Source organism: Phacochoerus africanus, chromosome 6, assembly GCF_016906955.1.
Source record: "Phacochoerus africanus isolate WHEZ1 chromosome 6, ROS_Pafr_v1, whole genome shotgun sequence".
NCBI classification, from domain to species: domain Eukaryota; kingdom Metazoa; phylum Chordata; class Mammalia; order Artiodactyla; family Suidae; genus Phacochoerus; species Phacochoerus africanus.
The window spans coordinates 111,153,998-111,166,319 of record NC_062549.1 but is presented as its reverse complement, the minus strand read 5'-3'; the positions used below and the strand labels follow the sequence as shown (position 1 = coordinate 111,166,319).

Below are 12,322 nucleotides of genomic sequence, written 5' to 3'. Positions count from 1 at the left end.
TTGCTTCATGACACAGCTTGAAATTATCTTATTCTAAGTTGTTTTGTCTGAGTTTCTATTTTCCTGTTGATCATCCAATATCCCTACTTGACTTTAATCTCCATGAGAGCAGGCCTTGGGCGTCTTGTTCTCTTCATCCTTAAGGTACTGTTTAGCACACTACTGCAGATGCTCAAATGAATGAATGAATGAAAGGAATCTGCTGAATGAACGAATGAAAGATTATGCTTTCTGCTTTGAAACTGTGCCACTGATTGGAAAGCCAATGGCTTCCACCAACACAAACACAATCCATGTTCTTTGGCAGAAATCACTCTGCATTTCAATTTCTTATTGCTTGTAGCCTAATATTTACTTTATGTAAATACACTGCTAAAATTAAGTATACTATCTCTGTGTTCGGCTTGTATTTTTTCTTTGATCTAGGCACAGCATAGTATTTTGTTGTTCTTTCAAGATTTTAAAAATCATTAACAACTCTCCTTAGGTGTCAAAATTATGAGGGAATGGGAAGATCTTTGATGCTTCTACCTCTTACCAGAATATTCTATCATGAATGGACACCAGGACACGCTCTTCTGGGACTAAATATACTTACTGCAGGAGCCGTTCACATAGGTGGTGAAGAAGATGGTGCTGTCTGATCCCCTATAATGAGGCAAAGACAGGGGAAGGACATGGTTCAAGACTGCCAGCAGACGGTCAACCGTAGTCACTTAGCTCAAGCCGGCCTAAGAGACATCACCCATCTTACTGGCCTTCTCAGACGCTGTCCACTCAATTCTTTCACAGCCTTGTGGGCAAGGTCCCCAGAGCCTGGTCCCAGGCATTTTCCGCAGTCTGCTACTTCTTTACCTGAACTCCGCCTGCTGCTCAACCCTGCCTCTTGCATTTGTTGGTACTGTTTTCCTTCTTAGAACGCTTTTCTCTCATGTAGCCAAATCTCACCCTCACAATCCTCAGCCTCTAGATTACGACCTAGCTCTTCCATGAAGCCATCTCTGCCACTCTGACTGGAGCTGCAAACTTCTAGAACAGTGGTTCTTGACCAGGGGTTACCTTACTCCCTAAGGAATAGTTCTGGTTGTCACAACTGGGGAAGGGGGTTGTATGACTAGCAGGGTGGGAAAGGCCAACGATGCTGCTAAACACCCTGCAGCCAGCCCTCACGACAAAGAATTGTCCAGTCCAAACGTCTTTGCCCTGAGGTTGAAAAACCCTGTTCCAGAGCCCATGCTGCTCTGTGTCAGCTACTTGGCACTCCTTTGTCTCCTGTCTGGCTATTTTAATTGCATGCTTATCTCTCCTACGACACTGAGTTCTTCACGACAAGTTCTAAGTTGGACGCTTTGCTGTTGCCCCTTAGAACCTAGTTCAATGCTGTGCATGAACTAAATAATTTAGTTCTTTTATCTCAAGTGGACAACAATGTCAGAGGCTGAATTATTAATATTCTAACTTGGAAAGGGAGTTTGTAGGGAACTAGATTCAGATTCTGATGGTGCTTATAGATCAGATGTAGAGAACAAACTAGTGGTTACCAATAGGGAGAGGGGGAGGGGAGGGGCCAGAAAAAGGTAGATGATTAAGAGGCACAGCTACTATGTATACAATAAGGAAGCGACCAGGATATCCTGTACAGCACAGGAAACATAACCGATACTTTAGAATAACTGTAAATGGAGTATAATCTACAAAAATTTTTAATCACTATGTTATACACCTGAAACTAATACACTATTGTAAATCAACTATACCTCAAAAAAACCAATGCTGAGTCAGAGCATGTGCCTTCAGAACCTTAGATTGTAAAATTCCAAGAAACCAAAGATCTAAACTGTGAGTAAACAGTTAGCAGCAGCCCAGTTATCTTATGTTTTCGACACTATTCAAAGAAACAAGTTACACAAGTAAAAAATCCTGTATAGGACAGAAAATAAAATACCATTTAAAAACGTTTCAGTTTTAAAGATGAGTTTTCTATTTACTTCTTTTAGCTTTATTGAGGTATAACTAAAATTATAAGATATTTAAAGTGTACACCGTGGTGTTTGACATACGTATGTAAAGGTGAGTTTTAATGGTCAAAATTATTATGCTCTTATTTGAACCCATCCTACATATTTTAGATCCATCAGGAGTGAAACAATTTGTTAACTGAGTTGCTTTATAAATTCCTTCCTGTTAACACCATATAAGATAAAAATACAATTAATTAAAATTCACAAAACAAAAGCAGATATGGCATGTGTACCAATGTGGTGCTGTAAAAACCTCATTTAACCAGCATATTCCAGAAAATGCCACTTTACTTAAGCACCACTTGATACCATGGAGTTAATTTTGGTAGACACATTTGGCAGTTTTTATACTGCACGCTCCCTACCTCCCTAAGTAGAGGACATCAACTATCGACTCTTCCCTGGGATTAGGGATCCCTGCGGGGAACATCAGCTGTGTGAAACTGCAAGACAGTGTTCCCACAAGCAGTCCCGTGTGCTCTCCTGACGCAGCACTAAGTCCCCTCATCCTGCTGCCTCCTCTGTCTCTGCCTGCTCTTGGAGTTCTCCGCCTCCCTGTGGCCCCCAGGCAGCAGACTCTCAAGCTGACCCATGCTTATTGTTCCAACACACATGCCCACCTCTGGCAGTGACCTGCTATCAACAGGAAACCAGATCAAGAAATTGGTTGAAATCAGTCAAAGAGAAAGAAGAGGCTCTAAACAAGGGTCTGAGCCTGATCAGAATTTTGAGGTATGAAAGGTCTTCATTCTTGCTCAACCATGCCCCAAACTTGCCAAACAAATCTCTTTTCATAGAAGGAACAAACTAAAGCCCAGAGAGGTTAAGCCACCGACTAGCACAGCAGCAGACCCAGGAGAGCATAAAGGTGACTGGACTCCCAATAAGAGCCTCCTCCACTGTGCTGTCTTTAAGCCGATGTGGGTGGGGGTGGGAGGCACCAAGAGAAGTGAATGGGTTTGCGGCAGCAACACTGGGACTCTGGCAGCCTGCCAGCGCTTTGAGCTTTCCTCCTGAGTCCTCACTACACTGCACGTCACCGAGAGGATCGCTAGATGAGGGAGTGTCTATCTGGGTGCGCAGAAGTTTATAAGGCTCCAAATCAAGCTGTATTTTACGTTATTGCAACTGAAGTCACCATTTACAGAGAATAAACCTTTTGCAGACAACAGTTACTCAGTACCGGCCCTTGTCTTAGACTTTATCTTCTAACACTCAGTGATACAAGGCCTTCGTTCCAACAAAATGAGAAGCTTGTCCAGGTCAAGGTCTGTGTCCTACCCCGCTCTCGTAGCCCTTATGGCACCCGGAAGAGTACCTGGCACCCAGTAAGTGCTTCATATTTATTCATGTGACTTCTGGCAGCACTGTCAGGAAAGGTTTGGGACTCTGTGCAGATGGAATCTTCTGTTACTCACCATTTGGCCAAACATACTGCTTTGTGGATTTCTTCCCATTTTCCCCCAAAATTCTTGGACACCCACAGGCCATTCTGAAAGATTATAAATGACTTATCAAAATTCCAGCTTAAGCTGTGCAGCTGCTTATATGATCTTTAATGATTCATATCCAATCATTCAGGACAGTAAAAACACACACTGAAGTTCCATCCAAGCTGCTTAAGCCACACACACACACACACACACACACACACACACACGGTGGCCCCTTCAGGGTCTTGGAAGTTCAGAATAACAAGTCTTATAAAGTACCTACTACGTGCTGGGCACCATACCAGACATTACACAGGGGATACAAAGGACACACTTCCTGCTCTCACAGAGCTCACAGTTTAACAAGGGTGCAGATAAGAAAGTCTGATGCATGCGCTAAGTGTGATGGAAGCACGGTCTCTGGGGTCAGGTTAGGGAAAGGAGGGACTCTGAGTTGACTCAGATGGTTTGGGAAGAAGACAGCTGAACTGGGTCTTAGAGGATGAGCAGTGTAGCCAAAAGACGGCAAATGGGAGATGAAATGTCATTGCACAAAGAGAGACCCATACAAGCAAAGGCAGAGAGGTGGTGAACACGTCCCAGAGTGTGCAGGGAGCCAACGCCTTGGGACGTAGAGGAGCACAGACTCCGAGGTGGAGGAAGGAGGGGCCGAAGCGGGAGCGGGTGGGGCTGCTCAGGGAGAGCCCTCCTTCAAGGCCGGCGGAGGAATCTGCTCTTTATTTCACATGAGGGCCTTGAAGCAGGTAAATGACACAATCAGTTTTCCTTCTTTAAGAGGAATACTTGGATGAAAATGGGAAAGATGGATTTCAGAGGGCTCAAACCAGAAGCAGGAAAAGCTGTGACAAACTGACACATTCATTCATTAAGAGTTAGTGAGGCCTGAAACCACGGCTGCGAGGAATAGGCTCAGGAAGAACTTAGACACTAGATTGGTAAAACTGGAGAGCTTTTCCTCTAGGGCAGGGTGGGAATGTGAGTGGGAGTGCAGGGGAGAGGGAGAGGATGTGGGGGAGTGAGAGAGAGAGGGCGAGCTGAACACTCTGGGGTCCTGGCTGAGGGATAAGCAGCACAAGGATGAAGGGAGGAACAAGTGTGAGAAAGCACAAAGAAGTCAGCAGCAGCCTGAGCTTGAGGGACCTGTGAGCCATCGGGCTAGAGATACCATGGGGCTTAACTAAGAGAGGAATCTGCAGCCCTGGGGAGAAGCCTGGACCAGGAACAGGGGCTTGAGAATCTTATGTGTTCAAGTGCTAGTGAAATGGCAAGTGTGGAAGGGGCTGCTCAGAGTAAAATGAATAATAGGGATTTAAGGGGAGGTTGAAAAAGTTTAAGAGACCAAGATGCAGTGGTTAGGAAAGACAACAGAGAAGCCAAGCCAAGTAGCATTCCCAAGAGGAGAGACTGGTCGGTGCTTTCAAACGCAGCAGAGACCTCCAAAGGTAAGATGGACAGTTTCAGCGATGTTGGCAGCACGAGCCAGCAGAGATGGGACAGAGGAGCACGGGTCTGGGCAGAATGGTCTGCAGCGCCCTGCCCACACACTCGCCACTCTTCTTCCCCCTCTAGGAGTGCCTGCCTCCCAGCTTCTCTCATTTACCTGATTTTACTTACAAACAGGGAGGGGCCTAATATCACCTATTTGCGCTTTATTACAAATTGGTCCACCTTCTCCACCCTGATTATCTGCACTCCAAACTTACCCTTAATTGGAAGAAATCTCAGGCAGGTTGCGCCTGCCTCTTCCTGAGGATAGTCTGTCTCAACAAGCTCCAGGTACTTGGTAATGGCGGTGGGGTGGTCAAAGGCATGAGGATGGTTTTGTCCATTCCTCCAGGGGTCCTCTGATTCCCTTGAAGGGCCTTCAGCTCAAGCTGCCGAAGGCCAGCTTCCAGGAATTGTCGCTGGAGATCTGAAGGCTCCCCAGCAGGCTAGTTTCCTTCCTCTGGGCTCCTTTGGCTAAGCTCAACTCTGACCTTCCTTGAGCCCGCGAGCCTCACCTCGCCCCCAAAGATCTGCCTGCAGGAGACCCAGAACTCAGACCTCTCTTTCAAGTGCCCTTCCCCCTTCCTATGCCCTCCGTGTGTTCAGACCAACTTGTCCATATTTGCTCATCCTATTTCTGTCCCCAGAACGGTCATTACAACAATGGCTCTCAAATTTTAGTGCGCTGGCTCAGCTGGGGAGTGGGTGAAAAACACGAGCCACCTCACAACCAAAAGTCACCGATGAACTAAATCTGGATCAGGGCTGAGGAATCTGCATCTTAAACCAGCCTCCCAGGGTTTCTATCTGATGTTGCTGGTCAGCAGACCACACTCTAAGAAATAAGATGCGAGAGAGCCATATAAACATAAAGTATAATTGTGACTCTATCATTGTCTAGCAACCCAGCCACTCTGGGCCCTTAACATCAAAAAGGCGGCTGGTCCTTCAGGAAAGGACAAGCTGAGCTGCTCCTCAGGAACTTTCAGAAAGGAAGTGGGAAGGACAGCGAGAGACACTGGTTTCTGGGGAGAGTATAGGAATGTGGGAGAGGGTACAGGGGTTTAAGGCTCTGGATATTTAATACATGGGTGCCAAAGACAGAAAGCAATAAGCTTTACATACTAAGGGCCTACCAAGCAAAAAATTATGAAAATGTGGGTTGGCCACAGGAAAGGAACAACAACAACATTAGGAGTTTGACAACTCATGTCTGTCCCTTGCAGCACAAGAAAGATTACATTAAACTGTTTCCCAGTCCATTACTCTAACAGCACATATCTCCTCACTTTTTAAAAGCTGTAATGTCAACTAGCCATTAGACATCATACTTACCTGGAATAGATAGCACATGAATATTGTACCCTTTACCACACAGGAAAAAAATGCCAAAAATACATACTTCATGCCATACGAAGTCACCAGAAAACAGTCCAACATAAAAGCATCACCTACAGGGTCCTTTGAAGACAGTATATGTTGAGACCATAAAAATGCAAAAACCAAGACAAGTTCTTCAACTAGACTTACTTCGGTGCTGAGGGCTAAGAGATGATCAGAATTCTGAGGGCTATACATCATCTGAGTCAGAGGGTGAAAAGGGAGGTTGGTCTGAATGAAGTTCTTTGCAAAATCTGATGATCTGAAGATTCTTCCTCCATGACTTCCCCCCGACACCTCTGCTGTTAAAATCACCTGATCAGGGAGAAGGAAGTTCAGAATCAGGCTCTAACACTGCACAAGTACCGGAAGTTCTCACACCATTTCTACCAGACATCTGTTAAGACAATTCCAGTTTCAAAAGTAAGAAGGATTATAAAAACAGATTAGTTGATACACTCTACTTCTCAAGTGTTAAGTCTTTTCAAAACTACTGTCCTGAATTGGGGTAGTGCATTGTATCTATGAGGCTGAGTCAGGTCAGTTTGAGATTAGCTAGTTTCCCAAAAGGCTAAAATGTTGTCTTAAGATGTACACCTTGTAATGTTAAACCACCACCAAATAATTATGGTGCATCTTGGACAGGGACTAAAAAAAGGAAGCTGTGTGCTAAATTCCATTCTGCTGTGATCAGCATGGAATTATGTTCGATTTTACAATATAGTAAAAGTAAACTAAACATATTGTTGTGTATCAGCGGACCATTCAAGTATCAACCTGTGACTGTTGTACATGTATAAATGACTCACCTTCCCAGAGTTCTCAGGACCGATAGCCATGCCAAATTCAGTTCGAATGAAGGTGTTATTGATGAGATTTGTAATATCCTTAAAGTTCTTTCCATAGTCCTCACTGAGAGGAAGGGGAAAAAAAGACAAATTTAGAATGGAGTGGGCATGGACACTGCTGGGTTCCTACTCAGCTTCCACTGCTCTCTCGCCAACTTTACGGAGTACTTGCCCTCCTCCAAAGGTCCCAGCTTCAGGCGAGCTGATTCTACCCTTCCCCCCAGTGCCAGGCTGATTAGCGGAAGGAGGTTCCAAGCTCTCACAGGCAATGGGGTCAGGAACGGGAGAGTGACCCAGGCTGAGCCAGTCAGACAACGGGGGAAAGTGGGGCCCCTCGGGGAACACGTTTAAGACAGCCACCTAATGAAATGATCTGTTTCCCTTTAGACCAGTGGTTCTTTTTTTTTTTTTTCCCTGCTCTTTAGGGCCACACCTACCGCATATGGAAGTTCCCAGGGGTTGAACTGGAGCTGCAGCTGCCAGCCACAGCCATGCCAGATCCGAGCCACATCTGTGACCTACACCACAGCTCGCAGCAACCCCAGATCTTTAACCCACCGAGTGAGGCCAGGGATCGAACCCACATCCTCATGGGTACTAGTTGGGTTCGTAACCCACTGAGACACAACAGGAACTCCCTAGACCAGTGATGCTTAACCAGAATATTTTTGCCCCATTCCTCTACCGCATCAAGCAAATATTTGGTAATATCTGCAGACATTTTTGATTATCACAACTCAGGGTAGAGGTGCTACTGGCATCTAAGAAGGTGAGGCCAGAGGTGCTGCTAAACACCCTACAATACACAAGACAGTCCCCCAAACAGAGTCATCTGGCCCCAAATGTCTACAGTGCCAAGACTGAGAAACCCCCATGCTGTAGTAATGTGAATGCAAAACAAAAAAAGGCTATAGGCCTTCTGACACAATGAGAGATGAAGATGAAGATGAAGCCAGCCTAAGCAGAGAGTACTGCGGAGCCAATTCCAGAGAAGCAGAGACTACGACACTGGATTGAATCGACCCTGAAACCCATCCTTCCTCTGTGTTTAGTTATGAGCTGTGTTCTGAAACAAGATCATTTTAAAAATAATAATACTACACATGAATCCTAATATTTGCTCTTTCTGGTTACCCAAAATAAATGATCGCTTTTGCATATATCTGTGGTATAAATATGTATTAGAATATGCATGTTAATAACAAAAAAAAAACTGCTGAGATGCACATATTTTTGGAATAGAGCCTAATACCCCAAAGAACATGGAAAATCTAGACATTATTTAAATAAATGGGAAAAAAGAAGTACTCATCCCATGGACTTCTGGTAAGATACAGCATCAAAATTCCTACTAAGATGAAGGACTCAGGAGGGCATGAAGATACATGTTCTTTTCAGAAGATACATGTTGACTGATCAGCAACCCAAAGGTCAACAGCCAAGAATCATAGACTTGTTTTTTGTTTTTGTTTGTTGTTGGTGTTGTTTGCTTTTTAGGGCTGAACCTGTGGCATATGGTAGTTTCCAGGCTAGGGGTCAAATTGGAGCTGCAGCTGCCAGCCTACACCACAGCCACTGAGATGCTGGATCCAAGCTGCGTCTACAACCTGCACCACAGCTCACAGCAACACCATATCCTCAACCCACTGAGTGAGGCCAGGGATTGAACCTGCATCCTCATGGGTACTAGTTGGGTTCATTACCACTGAGCCACAGTGGAAACTCCCACACCCTTGTTTTTGAGCACTTTTCATTGACAATATAGAGGAATTTGTGATATGATCTGACCTGCAGACATTTAATGAAAAGTAACAGTAAAAATCCTACAAAAGCTCAGAAAATATTATGTTTCACTTTTCTCAACAATCAAACCAGCACAGAATCCTTGTTTGGTTGGCTTTCAGGCATAATCATTTTTTTTATTCCTTTAGTTCATTTTTGCCATGATTAAGTCACTATAAATTATAAAAGCAACAAAGATGACAACAAACCCTAAAAAAAAAATTGTAGTTTTTACTAATCTGAAAAGTTTATACAGCTAATCCTCATTATTCGCAGATTCCCTATTTGCAAATCTTTCTACTCACTAAAATGTGTAACCTTAAAATCAATACTCAAGGCACTTTTATAGTCATTTTCAGAACTGCACAGGTAGTGACAAATTTGAATCACCCAGGACGCACGTTCCCAGCTGAGGTCCAACAAGGGGACACTCTGCCTTGTTTCAGCTCTTATACCAAACATGAGTATCTTATGGTCTATTTAGTACCATGCATTTTGCATTTCTGTGCCTTTTGTTGGTGCCTTGCTGTTTAAACAGCCCTCAAGCATAGTGTTGAAATGCTGTTTAGTGTTTCTGGAGAAAATGTGTGAGTTAGATAAGCTTCTTTCTGGCATGGTTATAAGCTCAATGTTAATGAATTGACAGTATACATAAAGCATCTTTAAACAGAAATACACATAAAGGTTATGTACTGATCAACTGATGAAAATGAATGCTGTGACCAGAGGTTTGCAGGAACCTGATTCTCTCTCTCCCCTAAGGGTAATGGTTCGGTATTCACTAGTTCAGTATTCACGGAGACTTTGCAGAATACAACTATTGTGAATAACAAGAACTGACTATACTGAGATTTCCAGTTAAAAGATCAATAGGAAGACTGTAGCTTATTAAAATGTGCCCAAAGAATCATGGACCTGAAAACACTGCCAGGTAAAACTTGCAGAATTGGAATTTACATTAAACTGAACACTCAATACTTGGTCTCTTTCTTAAACCTTGTCTAATGCTACCTTATGTGTTTTTATTTAACATTTGATTGTATTTTATCCTTATTGGAAAATTATACATAAAATACAGGTGGGAAAATAAAGGTAAAATATTATAAATAAAATCACAACTTTTTATCAGAAGGAATATGAGTATGTATTTGGGGTCCTTATCTTGCTTTCACTGAAAAGACAACTCTAAGAATAGGTATTCTGATGAGACTATTTCTTAAGTGATGAAAACCTCCTAGTTTTATGATTTTTATATGGCCTAAGTTTGTAAAAGTGAAACTGCAGTAAAATGCCATCATCATACATTTTAATCAACTTCTTATTTAAGAAATAAAAAGCAGAAAAATATATCTTGTAAATGGAATTCATGCCAATCTTGTAATTAAAAATGTTAATGCAATTTACGCTACTCTTGTAACTAAAATATGTTAATGGTCATTGTTAATAATCTACTATAGTCACGTTAACGATCTACTGTAGTGAAAACTGAACCAAACAAATCATTAAAAAGGCTGTCATATGAGATGCCTTGGAGAAGCTGGCTTACTAAATTCTGCCTTAGTATTTGTTGCATATCTTTAGGTTATTCATTTAAAAAAATCTCAAGTAACATCATGAAAAACTTACATTGACTGTGGAGTAATCTTTAATGTGAAATTCTTGGTGATTTCTTTATTAATTTCCAAAATTTGAACAGCAGGAAACAGAAATCACTACTAAAATAGCCCAGTAGTTTTATGGTAATTTGGTACAGAATTCTGCCGTAGAATAATGCTTACATGTGCTTCACTAAGTTAATCTTACAATGAAAAGTTAGACTCAAGAGGCCACAAAGCCAAAAAGTATCAAACATCTTTTGGATGCCAATAATAAAATTATCATCTTAACCATAACTAGTTTATTTCCTTTTTAACTCCATATCTGCAAGTAAGAGGCAAATGTACTTTATTATATGAGTATTCCTTAGCAGAGAATCAAAATTTATACTATTCAAATATGACTCATTTAAATTGAAGATATTCGTGTATTATTCAATTTTACCCCATCATTAATGGCCAGGGACTTTATTTCCCAAATCTTCCAACCATCCCTTTTTACCACCTAAGGACTGAAGTCATACTCCCTCTAACACAGAGTAGTGCACAAGCAACAGAGATGAATTCCTGCTCCTCCCGTGCACCCCTGGGCAGCACAACTTCCAGCAGGTAGCATGCGATTAGCTATCTGAACAATAGCTAATGGCATGCGATTCTATCTGAATCCCAAATGAACCTCTGACCACACATAAGATTTAGTAGAGAAAGATAATCCAATAAATAATACAATGATTAAAGCTGTGAAAGACAGAAGAGTGTTCACAGTCGACTCAACAGGCTTTTATTTCTCATCTGGAGAAGCTCAGCATATTCAGAACTCATTCCCATCAAACTGCTCCCCCTTTTCCCGTTTCTGAGGCAACCCGTGCCTCTAGGCTGGTGTAGCCAACAAACATGAGTCACTTCAGACCAGGCCAGCCCAGCTGAAGAGGCAAACGACGAAGCATATTTAGAGTTTTCACTTAAACTATGGAAGAGTTTTCACTTCATAGCCAAGAGGAAGTAATTAATATTCAAAATGACCTTGGTAAAAACCAACCAACCAACCAACCAACCAACCAACCAAACAACCCTGCTGGGCAATATGAAGAAAAAGAACCTTAGTGATATGATCCTATGCTACACAAAGAAAAAGAAAAAAATGGATTACTCTCTGGTCAAGTCCATGTTAGTGGTTTCTCACAAGATGTCATAGGATGGAAAAGGGCTGAGTCAGATGGTGGTAGATGATGAAACAGTAACACAGTGATACCGTTCTGTTTTGGTTTTGGTTGTCTCAAAGTAGGCACAACACCAAAAAGCAAAAGGATACGGAAACAAAGTTCTGAAGATACATTTCACTCCCCGTGGAGACGACTCAGGAACCCGTCAGGTCCAGTTCTAGCCACATGATTAAAGAGCACTATGAAGACTAAAAAGTGAATTCAGAAGGCAAACAGCAAAGTGGCTGAAGCAACAGGTTTAGAAGACAATTCAACCAGGACAAGGAGGAGTTTAGTAAATAGGCTTCAAAACATATAGGGATCAGGAGTTCCCGTTGTGGCACAGAGGAAACGAATCCGACTAGGAGCCATGAGGTCACTCAGTGGGTTAAGGATCTGGCGTTGCCGTGAGCTGTGGTGTGGGTCCGCAGCTGTATCTCTTGATTCGATCCCCTAGCCTGGGAACCTCCATATGATGTGGGTGAGGCCCTTAAAAGCAAAAAACAAACAAAAACCATGTAGGGATCAATCAGAGAGGAGGTTTTTCATTTGCTA

General features: G+C 42.7%; 1 protein-coding gene across 4 annotated transcripts in view; it reads right to left on the bottom strand.

Moving 5' to 3' along the window:
* SORT1 (sortilin 1) overlaps nt 1-12,322 on the bottom strand; it is a 71,323-nt gene that overhangs the window by 25,974 nt on the left and 33,027 nt on the right. For all 4 annotated transcript variants that reach the window (XM_047785116.1, XM_047785113.1, XM_047785114.1 and 1 more), the window contains exons 4-7: nt 7,150-7,252; nt 6,491-6,655; nt 3,440-3,513; nt 599-648 (exon numbers count right to left, since the gene is read on the bottom strand). In XM_047785116.1, the coding sequence (XP_047641072.1) occupies nt 599-648; nt 3,440-3,513; nt 6,491-6,655; nt 7,150-7,252 (392 nt within the window). The remainder of the gene's footprint in view (nt 1-598; nt 649-3,439; nt 3,514-6,490; nt 6,656-7,149; nt 7,253-12,322) is intronic.